This window comes from Cricetulus griseus, chromosome X (assembly GCF_003668045.3).
Source record: "Cricetulus griseus strain 17A/GY chromosome X, alternate assembly CriGri-PICRH-1.0, whole genome shotgun sequence".
In the NCBI taxonomy this organism is placed as follows: Eukaryota; Metazoa; Chordata; class Mammalia; order Rodentia; family Cricetidae; genus Cricetulus; species Cricetulus griseus.
In genome coordinates this window covers 39272619-39295720 of record NC_048604.1, presented here as the reverse complement: position 1 = coordinate 39295720, position 23102 = coordinate 39272619, and the positions used below count along the sequence as shown (strand labels likewise).

The 23102-nt window shown below is 43.9% G+C and overlaps 2 protein-coding genes across 8 annotated transcripts in view; one reads left to right on the top strand and one right to left on the bottom strand.

Annotated features, from left to right (window-relative positions):
• The window catches only part of Atg4a (autophagy related 4A cysteine peptidase), a 55029-nt gene extending 41209 nt beyond the window's left edge, over positions 1-13820 (top strand). For all 7 annotated transcript variants that reach the window (XM_027433578.2, XM_027433575.2, XM_027433579.2 and 4 more), the window contains 7 exons: positions 2601-2680; positions 3275-3462; positions 3584-3662; positions 8173-8318; positions 9629-9685; positions 12117-12225; positions 12866-13820. In XM_027433578.2, the coding sequence (XP_027289379.1) occupies positions 2601-2680; positions 3275-3462; positions 3584-3662; positions 8173-8318; positions 9629-9685; positions 12117-12225; positions 12866-12936 (730 nt within the window). In that variant the 3' untranslated portion in view covers positions 12937-13820. The remainder of the gene's footprint in view (positions 1-2600; positions 2681-3274; positions 3463-3583; positions 3663-8172; positions 8319-9628; positions 9686-12116; positions 12226-12865) is intronic.
• Positions 13821-16935: 3115 nt separating this feature from the next.
• The window catches only part of LOC100772869 (collagen alpha-6(IV) chain), a 166805-nt gene continuing 160638 nt past the window's right edge, over positions 16936-23102 (bottom strand). Inside the window, exons 40-44 of the mRNA XM_035449710.1 lie at positions 22217-22363; positions 21629-21745; positions 20163-20354; positions 19185-19471; positions 16936-17222 (exon numbers count right to left, since the gene is read on the bottom strand). Coding sequence (XP_035305601.1) covers positions 16962-17222; positions 19185-19471; positions 20163-20354; positions 21629-21745; positions 22217-22363 — 1004 coding nt within the window. The 3' untranslated portion in view covers positions 16936-16961. The remainder of the gene's footprint in view (positions 17223-19184; positions 19472-20162; positions 20355-21628; positions 21746-22216; positions 22364-23102) is intronic.

The following is a 23102-nucleotide window of genomic DNA, read 5'->3' as shown; positions in this document are numbered from 1 at the left end:
CACTAAGCTGAGCCCCAAATCTGGTTTCAAATAGGATTTCTTTCTTTCTTCCATGTTTTGTATTTTGAGGTTTTTAACAATAAACAAATGGAAGATCATTCTTTTTTATTTATTTTTAAAATAAGCATATTGTGTTAGATATCATTATGACATTTGCAATCAAACATTTTTATGCTTTTCCTCTATCTCTCCACCTGTGGCTATTCTTGTCTTCCCCTGATATCCTGACCCCCAAGACTCTTTTTCCTCTTTTATGTCCCATGTGTCCTTTTGGCCACTGCCTTTCATCTCCATTTTATCTCATAAGAATTTAAGTGTGTTCAGATTTGTGATTACCCCTGTTAACAATAGCATATACGCCCCTTAACACAATAAAACACAGATATCCTAATTGGAAAATATTAGAAATCAAAATGTATTTGCTGTATCTTAGCTATTGAAGATTGCAGCTTAGCAAATGAGCTGTTTCCCTTGATGATGAGCTGGCTTATTGGAGTGTCAGCTCCCTGCCACTGCTGAGCATCACTGGAAAGTCTTACACTATGTGAGACTAGCCCTGGGAATGATTCCAACTCAAAGTTCAATGTCTGGTTTCCACTGAATACATGCCACTTCTACACCATCCTAAAGTTAAAAAAATAGTAATGATAATTATAAGTGAAATCAGTGGCCATATAATCAAATCATTGTTGTTCTGAGAAAGGTAATGAATTAAAATTAGTAAATTAAAAGTGTAATGAGGGTTCAGCAGATGGCTCAGTAGATAAGGCTCCTACTGTACAAGCATGAGAACTTAAGTTTGGATCACCAGAAACCATGTAATAAAAAAGAGCAAGGAGCATGTGCCTATAACCCCAGCACCAAGGGACAGAGATAGAAGGATCTCAAGGACTCATGGGCTAGCAGAAATCATGAGCTTCAGGTTAAGTGAGAGTCCCTGACTAAAAAAATAAGGTGGAGAGGCAACTGAGGAAAGACATCCTGACACCATCCTCTGGTCTCTACACATGTGTATACACACACACATACACACACACACACACACACACACACACACACACACACACTTTAAAATTGTGCAGTGATGATTGACCCCTTCTTGGGAGCTGCTTTGGAGAAAGGATACTTTTCTTTTATCCACTGAGACTGGAACTTTACCTACACTTTGCAGAAGTAGAAAGAATAAATGTGTCCTCTTAAGCAAGCAAAGGGAGAAATAGGCAGGTACTTTACATAAACCTGATATAATATCTCCTTTAAAAGAACTTTCTTCTTCATCTTCTTCTTCTTCGTTTTTTTGTTTTTTCGAGACAGGGTTTCTCTGTGCAGCTTTGTAGACCAGGCTAACCTTGAACTCACAGAGATCTACCTGCCTTTGCCTCCCCAGTTCTGGGATTAAAGGCATGTGCCACCAATGCCCAGCTAAAAACTTTCTGATGGGAGATGGCTTTCTGTAAATATGTTTCTCTTATTGGTTAATGAATAAAGCACTGTTGGCCAATAGGGAAGCAAGATAGGTGGGACTAAGAGAGGTGGAGGATTCTGGGAAATGTAGGCACAATCAGTCACTATGTAGGACACAAAAGGAGTAACAGGTCCAGACCCTTTCTCCGGTAAAAGAAGACCATGTGGGAATACTCAGATTATTAGAAATGAGTTAATAAGCCATAAGCCAATAAGAAACCCTAGTCACTGGCCAACAGTTTCATAATTAATATAGCATCTGTGTGCTTCTTTGGGGCTGACAAGGGCAGCAGGATCTGCTGGGCCAGAAAACTCATACTTTATAAGTTCCCATGAAATCATGTAACTAGATGTGTCATCTCTCTTCTGTTGTTGACTAGTAGGGCTTCCTCTCAAGTCGTCTGTAACTGAAGTCTCCTTGAATGGCATTCTCAGTGCATGTGGGGAAGAGAACCCCATATTTCTTCTATCTCCCGTTCTCTTTTATCCCATTTTTCCTTCTTGGTTTCCATGATCAATTCTCCCATATGAGAGAGAATGCTAGATTTCTCTCTCTCTCTCTCTCTCTCTCTCTCTCTCTCTCTCTCTCTCTCTCTCTCTCTCTCCCTCTTTTTCACACACACACACACACACACATGTTAGCTTAGGTGCTAGAGATTGGATGGCTTGATTCAGGGCCTCGAACATGCTAGTCAAGTACTCTGTCACTGAACCACACCAGCCACCACTATATATTTTAATGACATTACTATTTTTCATTTTTAAAAAGGAAAATCAATAATTCAGAAAGTTTTATTTCAGGAAACAAAATATGTTGGAATTTTTAGGAAAGATAAAAAGATAAATAGATGCCATTTCCCTTTCCTCCAGTAGGAGTACTGTCATTTGATAGAGGTAGATTTTTCCATTTTATACAGCAGGACCTTCTTTTAGAAGTTCACATACAGTGCTTCTGTTATAGTCTCCAAATCCCTGGACATGAAATTTCCCAGAATGCTGTCAAACCAGAGCTAACCCTAATGCAGGCTTTTCTGTGGCTCAGTGTACAGCAACATTAGGAATTCTGGGAATATATTGTACCACTTCTGATATTTTCATCTTCTCCAGTTGTGATTTCATTATATGTTGCTTCACAGAAAACTCGCTTTATTTGATGAATGGAATTCCTTGGCTGTTTATGTTTCAATGGATAACACGGTGGTCATTGAAGATATCAGTGAGTGCAAAGGCTGTTAGCCTTCTCATTGGTGGGTGTAGTCCCTTCTCTTATTCAGAAATCTGGAGTTCAAAGGATGCTGTGGCCTGCTCCACAAGAATAGGGGAGCCTTGGAGAGCAGAATGGCTCTATTCCCTTTCTTTTCAGTCTTCTGAAGGGGAAAACCTTTTCTCAAAAATGTGCTACACCTTTTGAGTGAAAGTGTGTACAATCTGTTGAATCACAATTAGATGAATCATAGAGGCCTATCATTGCCCAGACCTGCTTTTTCTGCCATGAAGGTTAGGAAAACACGAAGATACAGTCCCTAATTCCAAAGTCCTCAAAATCTAATTGAGAAATGAGATTCTTAGAAAGAGTCTAGAATATCTATTGGGCACTAAGCAAGTGCTCAATGGCCAATATGAAGAGCAAGAAGCTGAAGAAACAGCCTGGTGTTCCTGTGGGAAATGGGTCTGGCTGGTCCATGGTGGCAAAGGAGAGGGCCTTGCAGGTGTGAAGGGCAGCATGCAAGGTCCCTCTGTTTTACCTTTGGAAAGGGTCTTAGTGCTAGATACTCCTGACTCATCCAGATCTCTTGCCTTCTGTTTCTAGAGAAAATGTGCTGTGTTCTTCCTGTGGGTGCTCACACAGCTGATGAGAGCCCTCCAGATTCTCTGCCTGCTTCCAGTCAGGGTAAAGGTCCCTCTGCCACATGCCCAGCCTGGAAACCCCTGCTGCTCATTGTGCCCCTTCGCCTGGGCATAAACCAAATCAATCCTGTGTATATTGAAGCATTCAAAGTAAGTCTCTTTTTTTCTTGAACCCATTGCTGCCTGCCCATCACACTGCCATGTCAGCACAGAGATCCGTGAGCAGCAGTCCACAAGTGAGTTGAGAATCTTGCATTCTCTTTCCCTTTAGGAGTGTTTTAAGATGCCACAGTCTTTAGGGGCTTTAGGAGGAAAGCCAAATAACGCCTATTATTTCATAGGATTCTTAGGTAAGAAAGGATGAATTCCAAGTAAGTTGTCATGGGCTAGGAGGGAAGGGTGCGGGACAAAGGTGTTCATGGGATATAGGAAGTTCCGGTGAGTGGGCATTGCTTTAGCCTAGGGATATTGTGGCCTCTGGTCAGCTCCTTCTGTCTCCAACCTGACCTATGCAGAGTAATTCTTGCTTCTTTGTGCTTGATGGACACTAGGTCCCCATTAATGCTTCTATTTCTTTGTGTCTTGATGGCATAGTTTTGCTCTTTTCTTCATGTTAGATACAAGGTCACAACATTGCTCCAGAATGGTCCCCTCTTGCATGTGGGTCCCAGGACAGTTGGGTTTCAGTACTTTGCCTTTGCTGATCTCCTTCCACTTGAAGTTCTGGCAAATAGCCTTGAAGCAGCCACTGGTTTCCCAGGTCACCATGAATAGACTTTCTGTCTCAGTATTCAGAGTCATGAATGGGTAGGAATTAGAAGATGCAAAGACAGAGTTGTGCCTTCCCCAATTGTGTGACTAGGCCTTAAAAATACAAACCTCTATAGTTGGGTGTCTATGTTCTACAGGTATATTCTGCCTGTCAGATTTTGCTTGCTGAGAGAGAAGGAACTGTTTGTTCTTTGTTCTCGGGTACAGGTTGTCACGTGGAGATCTATGGCATTATCCCCATCTGTGCAGATGGTTGACCAGCCTGCCTGTTCTCCACGGGCCTTAGTAAACACCTGTAGTTACTCTCAATGTCAACTTTTGAAGTCGGGTGCCTTTTGCTATATCTCTATAGTATTTAATCCCAATACTAGGGAGGCGGAGGCAAGTGGATCTCTATGAGTTTGAGGTCAGCCTGGACTACATAGTGAGCTTCAGACTAGCAAGGGCTATATAGTGCGACCTGTCTCAAAAAGAAAAGAAAACAAAACAAAACCTACTAACCTCCTCATATGGGCCCTAATGATAAATCCATAATTTTCTGCATATGGTGGAAATCTTGCCACCTTACTCACTAGCTGTGACCAGAGACATTTAAAGCCCTTAACACATAGAATGCTAGATGGTCCATCTATACTTCAGTTGTTCACACATCCCTTCGGGAACCTGTTAAGATACAGACTCAGTAAGTCTAAGGTGGGGCCTGAGATTTGATTTTTAAGGGTTTTCAGTGCTGTTGCTGGTCCACAGACCATGCTTTAAGAAGCAGGGCCCCAGACACCCTGTGAATGCTGGAGACTATGAGGAAAGAAGGGGTATAGCCACAGAGATTTGGCACAGGACTTTCTTTTCTGGAAATAGAGCAGTCAGACACTAGGATTCAACAAAGTCAGGAGCTTTAACTGCTTGCCAGGCAAGAAGACCTAGGATAGCTATAAGCAAGCGCCATAAGAGACTATGCAGAGAACAGGGTAGAGAGGGCACTGACACCCCCAAAAAACCATTGTCTGGTGACCTTGGAGGTGGGATGGTAACACTCATAACTGACTTTGCACACAAGTCCCTTGCTAGGTAGTGTGGCTTGTCCACTGGAGAAAACTAACGCAGGCTCATGTTTCTCTCCTTTAAAATAAGACAGCACTTGACTCTCTGTTAGGTCATCTCGTGGTAAACTATTTGGCAAAGAGTTAGATGTAGAGTAAGTGTTCAGCGAAATGGCCCCACCCAACACCTCTGTCCTTCCTTAGTTCTTTGTTCCTGTCTTGTGAGGGTTGCCACACAACTCCCTGTTTCTGTACTGCTGCCATCTATTGATGCAGCCTTCATATTACAACTTAATGGAAAATCTGTAGCTCATAGTACCTTTTCTTTTTCTAAGTACAAAACTCATTATTTGGTCGGATGTTGGTGGTGCACACCTTTAATCCCAGCACTAGGGAGGAAGAGGCAGGCGGATCTCTGTGAGTTTGAGGCCAGCCTGATCTCCAGAGCGAGTTCCAGGATAGGCTCCAAAGCTACACAGAGAAACCCTGTCTTGAAAAAACCAAAATAAACAAAAAACCCCAAAACAAAAACAAAACCAACCAACCAACCAACCAACCAACCAAACAAACAAAAAACCCAGCATTTGGAGCTATGAACATCCAGATGCCTTCTTTGTGTAAACTTTGGAGTTCTTGTCAAACAAAGTGATACAAAAATATATTCAGCCATCACTATCACTTAGCTTCTGTGGGTTTCCCGTGGATAGAGCTGACTAAACATGGATCGGAAGTATTTTGGGGGAAGAGTCTGTACTGAACACACTGAACATGTCCGTACTTCTCTCATCACCTTTGGCATTCCTGTGTGAGAGACAGACTGTTACTTTCACTTTACACATAGTGAAATGAAGATCAAGAGAGATTATTTTCTCAGGGTCACTCAGCTAACAAGCAGTGAAGTCAGGATTTGATCCCAATTTGGTCATCTTTGTTTGCCCTCTCCACCTCCCATTTTTCCTAGCCCCCCCCCCCCATCAAGTGGGCAGCTGGAGAAGATCTAGATGTGGGAGGCTCTGGCCATGTTAATATTCTGCCTGTCAGATTTTGCTTGCTTAGAGAGAAGGAACTGTTTGTTCTTTGCTCTCGGGTACAGGTTGCCACGTGGAGATCTATGGCATTAGCCCCATCTGTGCAGATGCTTGACCAGCCTGCCTGTTCTCCACAGGCTTCAGTAGACACCTGTAGTTACTCTCAATGTCAATGTTTGGATGTCGGATGTTTTCTGCTGTACCTCTTACAGATAATCTCAGAAAAGAAGCACCCCCTGTAAAGCTGTCCTCTCCACTCATGGGAAAAGGTTGTGGCTGTACTCTGACAAGCTAGTATCATTCCCAACACTTTAACTTAAAGCACGCTGGTGGCCAGTTGGGTCCTATCCCTCTTGGGAGTTCTATCTTTATGTCCCCAACTTCCCTTTCCAACTACCTTGTTGTAAGGTCTTAGAGAGGCTTCGTGCTGAACATCTTGGTTGTTGCTCTTCAGTGTGATCTGAGGCTATTTGCTACTGATATCACTCACCTTAGTCTAGTGAGGAATTTGTGCCTTGACTTTTATGTGGCAAATCATATGGAGATGCTGATTTCCATACTTCATAGCTGTATATTTGTGAATAAATATGTCTGACCCAAAGTGAGATCATTAAAATAGCTTTATATTAGGTAATGCATTGCATACATTTCACAGAGGTGAATATTTCTGGTTCCTGGTTCTTATATACCATGTAAGGTACTGGAACAGGTCCCATGACACCAGTTGAAAATGAGAGTGTTTGAAAGGTGAATGAGTTAAGCAGTTTGTCTTTGTCTATGAGACAGAATAGTGAAATTTTTTTTATCAGCCATCAGTAACATATTCTTTCCCAGCAGAATCACATAGATGTGCTCTCCTGTATGGAATTCCAAAGACTTTGGGGACATTTTATAGCTGCCAGTAAATAATCTTTTGTCACCTGAGTTGAGGACAGAGACTCAGATGACCTTAGACTTGGACATTGAGATCAGATGTTTCCTGAGGCATTTATGTCTACTTACTTGCATAAGAACTTGTACCATCTAAACATTGGTTCACAGTAGAGATTTTATTATCTGTCTCCTCCAGGGTCATGTTGAGGTTGAACTTTTACAGTTTAGTGAAGCATGGCTTTTTTCTTATGTGTGAAACTCAGTCATCTTGGACTTGGGTTTTTGGCTCAGTGGTAGAATGCTTGCATAGTATAAACAAGGTCTTGAGTTTGATCTCCAGCATGTAGTTGTGAGTGTGTGTGTGTGTGTGCGCGCGCGCGCGCGCGCACACACACACACACACACACACACACACAGAGAGAGAGAGAGAGAGAGAGAGGAGAGAGAGAGAGAGAGAGAGAGAGAGATCATTCCAAGTAGGTTTTTCCAGTGAGGTTCATCCATGCCAATGTTTACATGACAGAGGCTGTCTTTTCTAATGGAAACTGATAGACTTGCTTGCAATATGACTAACCCACTAGCTAGTTTCTAATCATGAACAGGCATCAGTATGCTGGGTTCTGATCCACCGAGCTTAGCTTCCTGCTGTGTGTGGGTAGAATATCCTCTGGAGGCCAAGGTCTTTTCCATTTTGAGAGGTGCTCTCTGAGTATGGGTCTGAGAACCAGTGGTGTTGATCTCAAGATGCCTTCCAATGCTGAAAGATGCAGATCGCCCCCTAGTGGCATTGGAGCTCACAGCTTTAGGGATTCTCCTATCACCTCTTTGCAACTGCTGCTCACAGAGCCTGCCATGTCATCCTGTGTTCTCTCATTCCCACCTTCCCCAAACCTATCACTTTTCATTTTGAGACTTGGACTCAGGGGAGATGTGCTAGGTCAAGTCTTCTCTTTGATTAGATTTTGGTACATGTGCCTTCTCTCAAGCATGCTTAACCCTGGCTTTGGGCTTCCTATCATCCCATTCTCATTGTCGCAAGGGAAGGGGTTAGGAGAACTCTGGATGTGGTGGGGGAAGTGTATTCTTACGATTGCAGTGGGACCAGGGCCAGTGGTTCTTCAGAGATTAAACATATCTTCATAAAACAGGTGATGAGCTGATTTTCTTGGACCCTCACACAACCCAGACCTTTGTTGACACTGAGGAGAGTGGAATAGTAGACGATGAGACTTTCCACTGTCTGCAGTCTCCACAGCGAATGAGTATCCTGAACTTGGATCCTTCTGTGGCCTTGGTGGGTATTTAAAGGAGCTCTGACAGCAACCTATTAAAAATGGATTCCTTGGCAAGTTGTTAGGTAGCATAGCAACAGTGCACTTGCTTTGTAGCCCTAAATGAGGCACTGTGATATGGCAGTTAAAGAACTGACCCTGGCTCCAAACTGCTCAAGTACAGACCCAAGCTCTTAGGAAAAGTCACAACCTTTCTGAGTCAGTCTTCACATATCTGGAAACAATGGAAACAATACTTCCCCCATCATTTGGTTATGTGATGTGTCATACACACACACACACACACACACACACATATATATATAAATATACATGTACATATATGTACACACACACACACACACACACACACACACACACACACACACACACTTCACTTAGCACAAGACCAGGCACGCTGCAAACATGCAAACAGGGTATGAATGTTAGTAGTAGCATTAACATTTCCCTTCCTATCCTTCTCGCCCTCAAATGTGTGATATATAAATATAAGGTGGGAAATGACTTGAAAGGGAGAAGGAAGTAAGAATCCGAGAGGTAGTATCTATTTCTTGATGCCCAAATTCAGGAAGTCTCGGGTTTGTTGTGGTTGTTATCAACTTATATTGAAAGGCCCCCTGCCTGTGAGGTAGCCAGCATTTCTTAGGCCCTTCTGCATCCTCATTTCCTGTTTCATCCATCAGACACCAGTGACCAAGGACTGAGTATTCCCCTCTTGTTTTGGACCACTCTTGTCCTACTGAGAGATGACTATCAGGGTAGAAGGATACTGCAGCTTCTCACAACTCTAATAGATAACTTTTTGAAGAGTCAGCCACCTTTTAAAGTAATGAGTCTAACTAAAAGTACTATTTGACTTTTGTCCTCTGCTGCAATGGAATTGTGTGTGTGTGTGCGCGCGCGCGCGCACGTGTGCACGTGTGTGTGCGTGTGTGTGCACTAAATGTGGTGAAATTAACCCCATGCTTTGGAGACTGATCTCCAGGTTAAAATATCTAATAATGTTGAGGGGAGAGGGAGAAGACCAGAAAGAAACAGATCAGGAGGAAGAGGGAAGGAGGAAGGGGAGAATGAGTAAGGAATGGAGGGAGGGTGGAGACAGGAGAGAGGAAAGGAGGGAAGAAGAGAGAGAGGATGGCTATGTATGTGCATATGTAATCCAGTGATTTGGGGAACAGAGAGCCCAGCCAGTCAGTCTTCCTGTACCTCCAGGAAGATGTGTGATAAGAGAGTGGCCCACTCCCTAACTCTGGGACAATAGCTCCATCTTGTAAAGGGAAATTCTAAATAGTGTTCTTCTTCCCCACCCAAGGGATTTTTCTGCAAAGAAGAGAAAGACTTTGATAATTGGTGTAGCCTTGTTCAGAAGGTAAGGATGGATGGATTTTTTTTAAAAAAAGGATGAACATGAAAACTACTAAATCTGACTCCTTTTTAAGATTAATTCTTAAAATAATACAAAAACAGTTTGATATAATTTGGTTGCAAGGGGAGGAAACTAAGGTGACAAAGAACCTGTCAGATGTGGCGAACTCTGGATAAGTGAAGAAATACTTAAGCCTGTAAGTATGCCAGCTAAGTGATAGACTCAGTGACAAATGCGAACACTGCACCTCGCTAAGGCCATGAGGCACTTGAAGCACTCACTAATATTAGGCTGTTTTAACCTCAAACTGCCAGATTCACATAGCTCAGCCTAAGTTTCTTCCCTATGTGTTTGTAGCATTGAGGTGGTTAAGGAGACTAATGTTTTCTAGGTGTTCAGTGGTCCATTTATATCTCATCACAGTTTAGAGGATTTTCCCTTCTGTTAACTGGGTTATTTATCTAAAATACAGGCATGTGACCACTGAAAGGGATCAGTGTACCAAAAGGTACATTTGGTACATTGTGTAAAAGAGAATTATTGTATTGGTTCTCCAATCTCTATCCATTTCCCTCATTGTCAGTATCTAACACATACAAAATGATGCCATATGTTGGTATGTGTTCACTGAATGAATTAAGGGAGATCATAGTAAGCACTTTTTAAAGTGTCTGGTGGAGTACCAGTGTCATGAAGTTCTATCTTCCAAAGCCAAAGGATTACAGGAACCCAGAGTGTTGTCTGCAAATGGAGGAAATATTTTTTCTTTACAGTGAACAAATGATTAACACTGATGTCCCTGAATGAATCTGTAACCTCAGATAATAGCTTAGTGGAACAAAAATGTAGATTTTACAAGTATTTATTTATTTGAGAGAAGTTATTGCTATGTGGTCCAGGCTAGCCTGAAACTCAGTATGAAGCCCAGGGTGGTCTTAGCTTGTGATACTTCTTCCTCAGCCTCTGGTATACTAAAATTATAGATATGAGCCACTATGCAAAGTTCAAGAGAAATATTGTTATTGTTATCGCTGTTGCCACAGTTCTGAGGACTGAACCCATGACCTTGCACATTCTTGGAAAGTTCTCTGTCACTGATCTATATCCCCAGCCCAAGAGAATTATTATTCTTTTCTAATGGAAAAAGCAATAAGTAGTCTTGCTGATGTGGCTATGGAAATATTGTTCACAAATAAGGCATGTAATGTGTTACATATATATTTCCTTTCTTTTTTCTTCTTCCAGTTTCATTACACACACACACACACACACACACACACACACACACACACACACACACACACAGAGAGAGAGAGAGAGAGAGTACTTTGATCATATTCTCTGCCATTTCTTATCCTCCTCCCACCAAACTCTTTCTCCTAAACAAATCTCCCTCCTATCTTCATGTCTGTTTTTGTTGTTGTTTTTTGAGACAGGGTTCCTCTGTGTAGCTTTGGAGCCTATCCTGGCACTTGCTCTGGAGACCAGGCTGGCCTCGAACTCACAGATATCCGCCTGCCTCTGCCTCTTGAGTGCTGGGATTAAAGGCGTGCTAATGATAAAGAGCCAATGCCTGGCTCTTCATGTCTTCTTTTTGTTTGTTGTTTGTAGCCCATTATATTTAATTGGGGTTGCCTGAATTACTTGAATAAGGGCAACTTACCAGTGGCTACCTACCACTGAGGAATACAACCCCCCACATCCAACCAAGAGAATTATTGTTTAAAGATTCATGTTTATTACCTTTACTTACGTGTCTGTGTATATGCCCTGTGTATACAGGTGCCAGTGGGGGCCAGAAGATGGCATTGGATCCTCTGGAGTCTTAGATCCAGGTTGTGAGGTGCCCATTATGGGTGCTGGGGACTAAATTCAGTTCTTCTGGAAGAGCAGAAATTGCTCCTAACCGTGGAGCAATGTCTTCAGTCCCAAAAGTTATTTTCTTAAATGAAGTGTTTCCATTTCAGAATGTAGCAATGCTGTATTGATGTTTAAGGCCAGAGTGACAATTTAATGATGACTGTGTCATTTAAGCCAAGAAAATTTTGTGCTAGAACTGAAGGCATGAAAATATGTACCAGAATTCTCTTGGGACATATTCAGTTTGATTAAATGACTTTTTAAAATACCTCACCCCTACATTTGGCCGAATCTGTGTATGTGGTGCGCTCCCTGAGCCCTGTGATGGGATCAGTCCATACTCAGCTCCATTAGCTGTCTGAACCAGTGTTCCTTTTGCTTTGTCAACCAGATTCAGAATTCAAATCAGGCGAGGTCGTCAGATGATTTAAACAGAGAATGAATGTATTTGGTAGGTTTTTTTGGCCTACCTGTCCACTACCATGGTTGCTGTCAGGGTTTAGGTTCTTGAACTACCAAGTAAACACAAGTGTAGTGACTCTGTGGTATTTAAAGCTATTTCTTTTCTAACCAGGAAATTCTGAAGGAGAATTTGAGGATGTTTGAATTAGTTCAGAAACACCCATCGCATTGGCCTCCTTTTGTACCTCCAGCCAAGCCGGAAGTGACAACCACAGGCGCAGGTAAGCTGTTTCTGTTAGCTCTTGGCCAGCAGACCTGTATGTTGCAACTGTTTGCTGAGACAAAAGCAACTGTGGCTCATATCACTTATGAAAAGTGAAATTTCTACACATCTAGCTTGATCAAAGAATAGTGCTTCTGTTTATGTTAATCCTTGGAGAAGCCAATGTTTGTTGGTTTTAAAGAATGCTGACAAAAAGAACATTAACTCATGTCATTGCAAACTCAAGATGACTAGAATTTGTTTTAGAATAACAAATCAGAGGCATGGGAACTCTAAAAGTATCTTGAGGTTTGGGTTGGTACTTGTATGCCTGCAGTCACTCGGATGGATGAGGCTGGAGGATCCTAAGTTCCCATCTAGCTTGAGCTACATTCCAAGACCTTGTTTCAACAAATTAATTAACCAGCAGACAGACAAAAGAGGGTGCCATAGTGAGCGTTAACCAGATCACTGTGAGCAGGCCTATATAAACAGGCCTGGTTGTTTCGAGGCTTACAGAAAGTTGCTAATACTTTGTAGTAGCCCTAATTGTATATTTCCTCCAGGCAAACCTTGCTTTAGCAAATTGATTCATCTTGATTGAGAACATCAGCCATAGTGTCAAGCATTTTTACTTTCTCATTTCTGTATTCCAACAGAATTCATAGACTCCACTGAGCACCTGGAGGACTTTGACCTGGAGGAAGATTTTGAGATTCTGAGTGTGTAAGATAGTGAGAACTCAACATGAAGGTCTTCTGCCTTCCATCTGGCTCCACAAGAACTTGTTACATAAAACTTTTCTGGTCAGCAAGTGCCTGATATGCCAACAGCATACGAACTCAATAGCAATTATGACTGAGCCAATTATGATTCTTTAGAAAAAAATCAGTGGCACCAACCCTTCCCTGAACAGAAAAAGAAAAATCATGGAATCTAGGAGAAGAAAGATTAGGAATCCATTGCTCCCAGCTTCTCTTACATGGGGACAGTAAGTCTTTAGCAGCTGGGATGGGGAGCATTTAGAAGACAGACAGCAGCTTCCATCTTGCTGCAAGTACCAGCAGATGAGAGATGGTTGTACTGTTCTTCTTCATCGTTTCAGGTGTGACCTCTTTGGGGACAAGTACTAAGAAGAAGTCTGTTTTCTTGGTCAAATAATAAAATAAGTGAATCAGGGAGAAATACTCTTGTTAAATTATTTGAATATGTAGTTTACATAATTATAATTTTTATCAAAATATTTGTCAAAGAAATGATGTCAAACGTACACCTCTTAATTGTCTTCTGGTTTGGAGGAACCTATTCAATAGTTCACAGTCTCCACCCTTACTGATGTCACCATATCCTTAAGTCAAACCATGATCACTTGAATCAGAGGTGAGCAAACTTTTTCTGTAAAGGAGTAGGTAGATAATATTTTAGGCTTTGTAGGCCATGTGGTCTTTGTTGTAACTATTCTGTGCTATAAAAGCAGCCCTACACAGTATGCATGGCTGTAATCTAATAAAACTTGATTTGTAAAAGCAAGTGGAGGGCTGGCCATAGCCTTCCCAATCACTCACTTAGTGTTCATTTTTGGTTTGAAGGACTAAATAAATTGTTTGAATTATGCTGTTTTGAATGATAACTATATTTAGAAAGAACTATTCATATGGTGATATTTAATCTGCCCATTCAATACATGTCTGAGTCATTTTAGGACTAATAACTTTCTAAGGTTTGAAGCACATACTCATCAGATTACTGTGCTGTGCAGGATGCTCAGTTCTCCACAGTATCTATCATCTTCCTTTTGGTGTCCCTTTCAGTTTGTGTCTCACGTGGGCCTGCATTTCATCTTCATCCTTTACAGAGTTGCACAGGAGGCCAGTATCTGGAGTTTTGAAACTAGCACTGACCAACTCACTTGTTTCCTTAGGTTCTATCATTTCCCCTCCCTCCCCCTCCCCCCTCCCTCCCTCCTCCTCCCTCCCTCCTCCGTTCCCTCCCTCCCACCCTCCATGTCTCCCTCCCTCCCACCTTCCATGTCTCCCTTTCTTTCTTCCTTCCCTTTTCTTTTTGTCACTATGTTCTGTATTCCATAGGTTCAAAATTCAAAAGATGCAAAATGGCATTCAATGAAATCTCTCCTTCCCACAGGTCAGTATCCTTCCCTGAAAACTCCTGGGATATTCTTGTTTATCCTTCCGCAGGATTGCTTTATGCATATGTAAACATACACATGTTTAAGTTATATGCACCTGTAAGATATACCTATGTGCATACATATAGTTTGGATTTAATATTAAATATTTTTGTGTATATATGCCCGTGTGAGTATATGCACATATGTGTGTGTACATATCTCTGAGTGCAGGTAGAGGCCTGAAGACGGCCTTAGGTGTCCTCTTTTATCATTCTCTCCATAATCTTTTGAGAGAGGATCTCTCCCTGGACCTTGGGAGCCTTCTTGGCTAGGATGGAAGACAGTCATTCTCCTGTCTCCGCTTCCTTTGAAGCCAGGGTCGAGGCATAGACAGAACTCATGGCTTTTTTATTTGGGTGTTGTGATCCAAACTCCAGTCCACAGATTGTGCAGCAAGCACTCTTTTTTGTTTTTGTTTTTATTTAAATTAGAAACAAGCTTCTTTTACATGTCAATCTCAGTTCCCCCTCCCTCTCCTCCTCCCCTGCCCCCCAACCCCCATCCCAGCCCCTTTCTGCTCCCCTGGGAGGGTGAAGCCTTCCATGGGGATCTTCAAGGTCTGTCATATCATTTGGAGCAGGGCCTAGGCCCTCCCCAGTGTGTCTAGGCTGAGAGAGTATCCCTCTATGTGGAGAGGGCTCCCAAAGTTCATTTGTATACTAGGGGTAAATACAGATCCACTACCAGTGGCCCCGTAGATTGTCCAGACCTCCAAACTGACTTCCTCCTTCAGGGGGTCTGGAACAGTCTGGTTTCCAAGCTATCAGTCTGGGGTCCATGAGCAACCCCTTGTTCAGGTCAGCTGTTTCTGTGGGTTTCTCCAGCCTGGTCTTGACCCTTTTGTTCATCATTCCTCCTTCTCTGCAACTGGATTCCAGAGTTCAGCTCAGTGTTTAGCAGCAAGAACTCTTAACTGCAGAGCAATCTCTCCAGCCACAATTTCATTTCACTGACTTCAATATTTCCTGACTTTTAATTTATCTGCAAATGAACCTGAGGCCACTGAGGAATGAAAACTCCTTTCTTGAACTCTAGCATGTGATAGAGATAAAATTAGTTGTATGCTTATTGTAAAATATGTTGTGGTTTTGTTGACCCGGAGAAGACGCCTTCAGCTCTTTGACTTAATACTTTTCTAATTTTCCCTGTTTCAATGTTTAGTTATAAAGTTTAGTGAGAATAGATATTAGAAAAAGGTTTTAAAAGAGTCTCAAAAAGTCAAACGTTCACATTTCATTAATTTTATTTGCTATGTACAAAGCTAACACCATTCTTTCCTTATGTAGGAGGTGATGATGATGACAGCTCAGATTATACTGCTTATGCTTTGCCTGTGTGGGCACAGTTTACATAGTACTTAAAGAAGTGAAATCACCCGGAAGGGAGTGCTTCGTGTCCACGTAACTGAGTGGTTTCTATGCAACTGGTAATTAAAATGAATTGCTTCAAACAGAGAACAAAATACCTCATGGCCAACTCAGACTGTGCCTTGGGTCTGCTAACAGTGGTATGTGCTAGATTTTTATGAGATTTTGAAAAACAACTTTCAAGTAGTTTAAAGGGCTACCCATGAAAGAGTAGTTGGATGGCCATTTTATCAGAAAGTCTCAAATAGCCTCATAATGCAAGGAGTCAACATACTGCAGCTTCAGTTTGCCACCCTGCACAGATCTGGGTGACATTTGGAGTAATCAGGGGTTTCTGAGAAATGAGGACATAAGATTTACCTTTTTGTTTCTGGAGTCAAAACAAAACTGACAGCTCCATATCTATTCGTCCCTTGCTCTAGGCTGAGAAGAAAGAGAAGTGGTTCTCGTTTCCTTTTGTGAACTTGGTCACATTTACTGCATCCTTTGTTCTACTTTGGACCAGAGCAAGTTGTCCGTCTCTCTGGCTATGGAGAGAGCCAGCCAGGAGGCAGTGATCCTTCTAGGAACAAATGCTAGCCTTTCATCCTTTCTTAGTCAAGATGGGGCATAGACTTAACAAACTCTAGAAGGAATCACAGCTCAGTTCTGGCTATAGGCTGGCTCTTCATTCCAATCTTACTGCCTGCCTAGATACAATAGGCTGCCTTGAGGGAGGCCTAGCCCTAGGCAGACTTGAGCTGTCTGTGATGTTCAGCCAGAGCCATACTTTTAGGGCAGAAACCCCGAGTTCTAGTTTAAGTCAAATAATGTGTGGTGACATTTCATCATAAAGAAATAACTTAGCTGCTGTAAGGAGCTTCCTGGTCAAGGCGTTGAGGAGAGCTCTAGCAGTCTTAGAAAATGGTTGTTCAGTACACCTTTCTGAGGTAGCCATGAATAATCACACACATATCCAAATGGAACATTAGCACCAGATTGATGGACACAGAACAGCAAATCCTAGCACAGTGGACTCATCTGTTGGGCCTGAGGGTTGGGATGAACTAATGTCCAGTAAGTAGTCCAGTCCAAATGAGACTCGGATGGATGATTTGACAGGCAGATGGGTTCAGGCCTTCCTTTTCTCAGACAGCACAAATTTGTGAGGTGACTGTTGTGAGGGGTTAGGGAGGGCAGGGGCTACATGACTGGCAGCCCCTACAGATTTTTCATACACACCTGGCAGCGGCTCACCCTGGTGTGGAGCTGCCCAGTTTTCAGTGTCTCAGAAACAGGCTCTTCCCGAAATTGCCGTCTCTCCTCCACAGTCGTCAGCCAGAAACTGTACTTGTTGGCAAAATAGTGGCAGGTACCACGGGCGCCGCTGCACTCAATGAAAGGGGTAGCCCGAAAGTCCTCGAGGCAGGAGCCAGGGGAGACTAGGGACTGACCTCCACCCTCAGCTCCAGCAGCAGTGTGCTGAAACAGAAGACAGGGTGCTATGTGAGCTGTGTCAGAACACAGAGTGCAAGTGCTCTGTAGCCTGTTCTTAAAGGACTGCATATGGGCCCTATTCCAGAACTCTGGACCCAGGAATCACTCAGCTTCTAGCCAGCATGTTGAAGCTGCATTTTGGGAGCAGGCACTGACCATCCTCCCTGGAGGAGCTGTTGGATGAGCCACGCCCCTCCTGACTCATTTGTGCCCTCCCAATCATACTGTGTGGTCAGTGGTCACATTTCAAACACTGTTTCCCTATGTGCTCCTGTCACAGGCTTCATGACTTCGTGAGATTTAGCTTCATTTACCTGTGTTTTCTACAGGCATGTGTACCTTGACAATTTTTAAATTATAGTTACTCATTTTACATGCAGGCTGGTTCTGGGATCAAATGGGCTTAGTGGGAAGTGCCTTTACCTGCTGAGCCATCTTGTTTGCCCCAGATATACATCTGAGCAAGGTTGTATTTAAGTTTCTGAATTAACAGTGCTTTAAGCCCTTCACTGTGCACTGCCCTCTAAGAAGCGAAAAGGAATGTAATATTCCCCAATGCCTCTTTTTCTTTTTTTAAAAGACAGGCTTTCTCTGTGTAACAGCCCTGACTGTCCTAGAACTCCCTCTGTAGATCAGGTTGGCCTCGAACTCACAGAGATCCGCCTGCCTCTGCCTCCCGAGTTCTGTGATTAAAGGTGTGTGCCACCACCCCCTGGCTAATGCTCCTTTTAACATCATGTCCCCCTATAGTTCTCATCCTGAAATAACCTACTCTAGAATTATTTCTATTTTCAGGCTGTGCCACACCCTTTAGGGTGACATACAGTATCTGTTACCTGATGATTCCTTACTAAAGAAGGCCTGGGTATATTTGAGCTCAAATGTCTCAGGCCTCCCTCACTTCAGCAGGTGTCCTGGGAATTCAGTTTCTGGGCCATTCATATACTGGCAGTCTCCAGTCAGTGTACCTCCAGACCTCCTGGTCTACACTGCAGCCATCTCCCTTCAGCTTAGCTGGAAGCACAGGAGGCTGACTGGAGGCCTCATGCACATCCGCATCAGCAAGTGGCCAGCAGCGGGGCCACTTGTCTGCCAGTTTGCTGAACTTTCAGAGAGTGATACTTAGCTGATGACTCAGGCTTTTGATAAATGTCAGGGTTTGGTGGTGCAATTATGCTGGGGCCTCTGGTGATTCATGGAGAAGCCCTGACCAAGCGTGGGACCTCCGGGAGTTTCAAACTCCAGTTTTCCTGGGAGTAATCTTAGCCTCACTCCTGATTTTATTTGAAGACACATCCCTGATGGTTATAGAATCATCTCCCTGGGTTTATTAATGTTCTCTTTCTTAGCTAGACACACAACATGTCTGGCCATTGCCTTCACACACACACACACACACACACACACACACACACACACACACACACACACACACACACACACACACAGAGGCCACAAAAATGCTCACACAGCCATACATGCACAGGGTGCCTTCATGTGAATCTTTAAAAAGGGTTAGCAAAGAGACAGCAGAAGCTGGACAGATCTTGGAGGATGGATAGCAAGGCAGAAAGTGTTAGGCTCAGTCTCATCAGTGCAATCATGCGCTGGCCTCAGTTGAGGACAGCATTTCCCTCAGTATCTCCTCACATTACAGTGTGTTATGTTCTTCCTTTGGTAGTGACAGGACCGAAGAACACACAGAGTACGGCCTTGGCTTGTGACTCATACGTGTTCTCAGTCCAGAACACCAGGTTCAGATTGCACTCTTCCCCCACCCCCGCAACCATAATGCTTCATAATTCACATCTTCATGTCTCTTCCTGTTAAATTCAAAGTGTCCCTTGAGCCTGGGATCAAGGGGGAAGGCCCTTCCCTGAGCTCTTCTCTCCTACCCCTATCTCTGTGTCTGCACTGAGGGCCAGACACAATGGTTCAAGGCCTTACCATAAGGAAGGAGTAACCGATCCAGAGGCTGCGCCAGCCCAAAGGGCATTGGGGGATGGTGATGTCTTGGCTGTGCACAGCAATGGCTTGTGACGGTGCCTCACATACAGAGCAGCGGCTGATGTACTGGGGAATCTGGGTCTGGCCCACAGGCATCATGGGAATGGGGGCAGTAGTAGAGAGCCAGTAGGATTTGTCATTGCGTCTGGCATAGTGGCACACTTCATTGATGTTGCAGTAGACGAAGGGCATGGTGCTGAATCGGGGCAGGCAGGAGCCAGCAAATCCTGGCAAGAGAAGATGGGCAAGGAGCAGGTCAGTGCTGGCTAATGGGCGGCAGGGGCACAAGGCCTGGAGTAACTGAGATTGTGACTTTCCATCTAAAGGCTTGCTCAGAGCAGGACGGCTCTCTCTGTATAGCCCGGTGACTCTGCTACATGTTGGAGCTTGAGGATCAGATCGTTTCATAAATGTACCAGGGGAGTTGAATAATGATGAGAATCTTTTGATAAAGTGAATAATCACTCCCTAATTAATCTGCTTTGTAAAACTAACATTCAATAGATGCAATTGACATTTAAGGGTTAGCACACCTGCTGCTAACGCAATTAATCCTGGAGTAATCATCACTGCCCTGCAGGTCATGTTACTATTGTTATAACTAATCACTAATACTTAATGGAGGCTTAAATATATTTTACATTATGTGATTCATGAATCCTATACCACTCTATGTGTCATGTACTGGAAATAGCTTAGTCCCATTAAGGGAGGATGAAAGCTTGGAGAGCTTTAATAATTTACCCAAGGTATATGGCTCTGCAGTAGTAGGACTTTGAGCCCAAATACTTTGAAGCCCAGAGCTAAGTGCATGTAGCCTACTTCACAATCATGGGTCTAAAAGGTAGTGAGAAGAGGTCACTTCTCAGTCCTTGTAGGGATAGGCAACAAGGACTGGATGTCAGAGCCAGTACTTACCCAGGTCCTGGTTATGGGCTTTCTCCTGCCCCTCCACGAACAGCAAGCTGTAACCCACCCACAGCCGGCTCATCCCGACTGGGCACAGTGGCACCTGTTCTGACTGACTGTGTTTGACCAGTGTGTAGCCCACTCTCACATTGTGCCCAGGCATCCCAGGCCTCCCAAAGGGACCCTGTTGCCCTGGAGCTCCTGAGAAGAAAAGAACAGACAAGTAAGTATGGTGCAGATGATAGTGACACTAGCCACTCATTGGTCCTAAACATAGTGTAAGGCCCATCATATACATGGGCTGAGCCACTTGATCCTGATGTCCCCAGGAGCTGGCACTATTAGCAGGCTACTCTGCAGATGAGGAAACTGAAGCAGCCACAGCTAGAAGATCAGTGAGCTAGAACTCCAACTCGTGCGTCCAGCTCCATAGTTCCCATTTTTCAAGAGTACACCATCCATTACCCTTCTCCAGACAGCTGGCCTTAGATTCTGAGAGTAAGTGGTAGTGGAATCCTTCTCATACCCAGCCTTGAAGTATCTCACAGGACATAACTAGCTGCTGAATCAGAAGCATTATGAATAACATTAGCATTAGAAGGACAAGGCTTCATTTGCCTCTCTTGTCCATGGTGGATATGAATTGAACTGCAACATTTTACTACTGAGCCTCCGAAGTATTCTCTACCAAGGACAAGTGATTTGTTGTCCTTGGTATATAAAAGGGAGGATAAGTAGTGGAGCTAAGAGCAGATATACCTCATCTCCAACATTATTGCTTGAGCTACTTCTCTATTCATGTCAGAGTAAGACAGAAAGCCATGAAAAGCAAAGCCAGGAAGACCAGAAGTTTGACGCAAGTGAGTTTGAGTGCGAACAGGACCATGCAGCAAGATCCTGGTCAAGAAATTAAAAAAAAAAAAATTGGAGAACCCAGACAAGAATTTGACAAGGATTTGGAAAAGTTTGTTGCCTTCTTGAATCATGCAGGACTCCCCTTCATAGGTTGGAGGCTGTGCAGTGTGAATAGAAGGACAATGTAGAACTCTGCATGAGAATGGCCGCCATAGGCCCATATAGTTGACTACATAGGCACTATTTGAGGAAGATAGGAGGTGTGACATTGTTGGAAGAAGCATCTCTCTGGGGGTGGGTTTGGAGGTTTCAAAAGCTCAAACTCAGCTAACGGTCTCTCTCCCTCCCCCTGCCTCCATAGATCAGGATATAGTTCTCAGCTACTGCGCCAGTACTTACCTACCTGCTGCCATGCTCCCCTCCATAACGATAAAGGGCTAAACCTCTGACACTGTAAGCAAGCCCTCAGTGAAATGCTTTCTTTCATAAGAGTTGCTTTGGTCATGGTGTCTCTTCACAGCAATAAAACATTAAGACAGACAAGAACTCAGCCTGTGAGCCCTCTCATAGTGGCAAATTCACCACAGGGTTGACTAAGTCTCCAGATTTTTTCACCTCACCTTCAAATCCTGGAGGTCCTTGTAGTCCTGGGAGACCAGGATCACCAAGGACTCCAGGTGGGCCTGGAAGCCCACTGGGCCCATCCTTGCCAGGGATGCCAGGGAGACCTTTAGAACCTGTGGGAGCAAAAATCCGCAAGGTAGACGAGGACTCAGTATGGAAGTTCCAGAGTCTCTCTCGCAAGACTCATGTGAAGTCCCAGGGAGAGTAAGAACCCATGCTGTTAGGACAAAGCTAGGACTTGGAAGCCAGATTTCCTGTCCCCAGTCCTCATGCTTTCTCCACGCCTGTGTGCTCCCATTTGTCACTCACCACATCTCTATCTCCAAAGAGAACTTTAGAGATGGCTAGCTACCTAGGGGAGAGACTCACTTGTTCTCTGAAGACAACTATAAACACAGCCCCACTGGCTTTCTGGCTTTTCCATTCCCTGGCAAGGAGTTTGGGAGCCTTGTGAAGTAGCAAGGGTAATGCTTAATGAAGGTAGCTTCTCAGAACCAGGCCAAGCCAGGAAGTAGAGTCAACCTCTCAACCAAGGCCTCTCAGCTTCCCAGGCGCTAGCTCCCTTTCTCTGGTGCCATTCTCACCTTGCAGACCCACAGAACCTTGAGGCCCAGGTTCTCCAGCGAGGCCAGGGATGCCATCAATGCCTGGAAGACCCGGAGGCCCTGGAGGAACCTGGATAGCTTCAGAAATTGGTGTGTGTCCTGGAGCACCCTGGGGGCCGGAAAAGCCTGAGGGCAGGTGGTGAAATAGCAGTGTCAGGCTGGAGCAAAGGGGCAGCACAGATGTCCCTCTCTCTGCCTGGCAGTAACCAACTATCTGCTCTTTCTTTTGTGCTCACAATTCCCACTTGAGGCCTCCAGGACAGGTCACATAACCCACGATGGGCCCTTCTTTTCCCTGACTCCTTTGTAGTGGGTCCTTGTGGGCAAGGTAAGGGAGCAAGTCACATCCATTTTGACTCCCCATAGCTCAGTATGGAATCTACTAGGTGGAAGGCAGTTAGGACAAGCAGTTGTCTGCTGCAGATTTAGTAGGCCGAGTCCTGGCTCAGGGATGGAGCAGTTATTTACTTACACGCTGATCGTAATGCAGTACCAAAGATGCTGTAGAGATGTAACCAGCCCAGGAGTGCATTTGGTATCCCAGCCTAAAGACCTGCCCAAGTCAGCTGCCTTACAAGTAGAGCAACTTGTTTACTAATTCATTAAGTAAGTGTTTCTTGGGTGCTCACTATATGCCAAGGTCCTGGGAGGTGTGAGACTAGAGCAGTGAGGGCATTTATGGAGATTGTGGCCTAGTGATGAAGATGAACAATGCACCATTTGACAAATACCATTAACCCCATCATGTACATTTTAAGAAGAACTGTGAAGGAAATGAGGAGTGCAGCTATAATGGGAGGGAACATGGGAGTATAGGTAGAGGGGTCTGCTTTAGAGTCATCGGTGGATTTTCATCACCACTGGC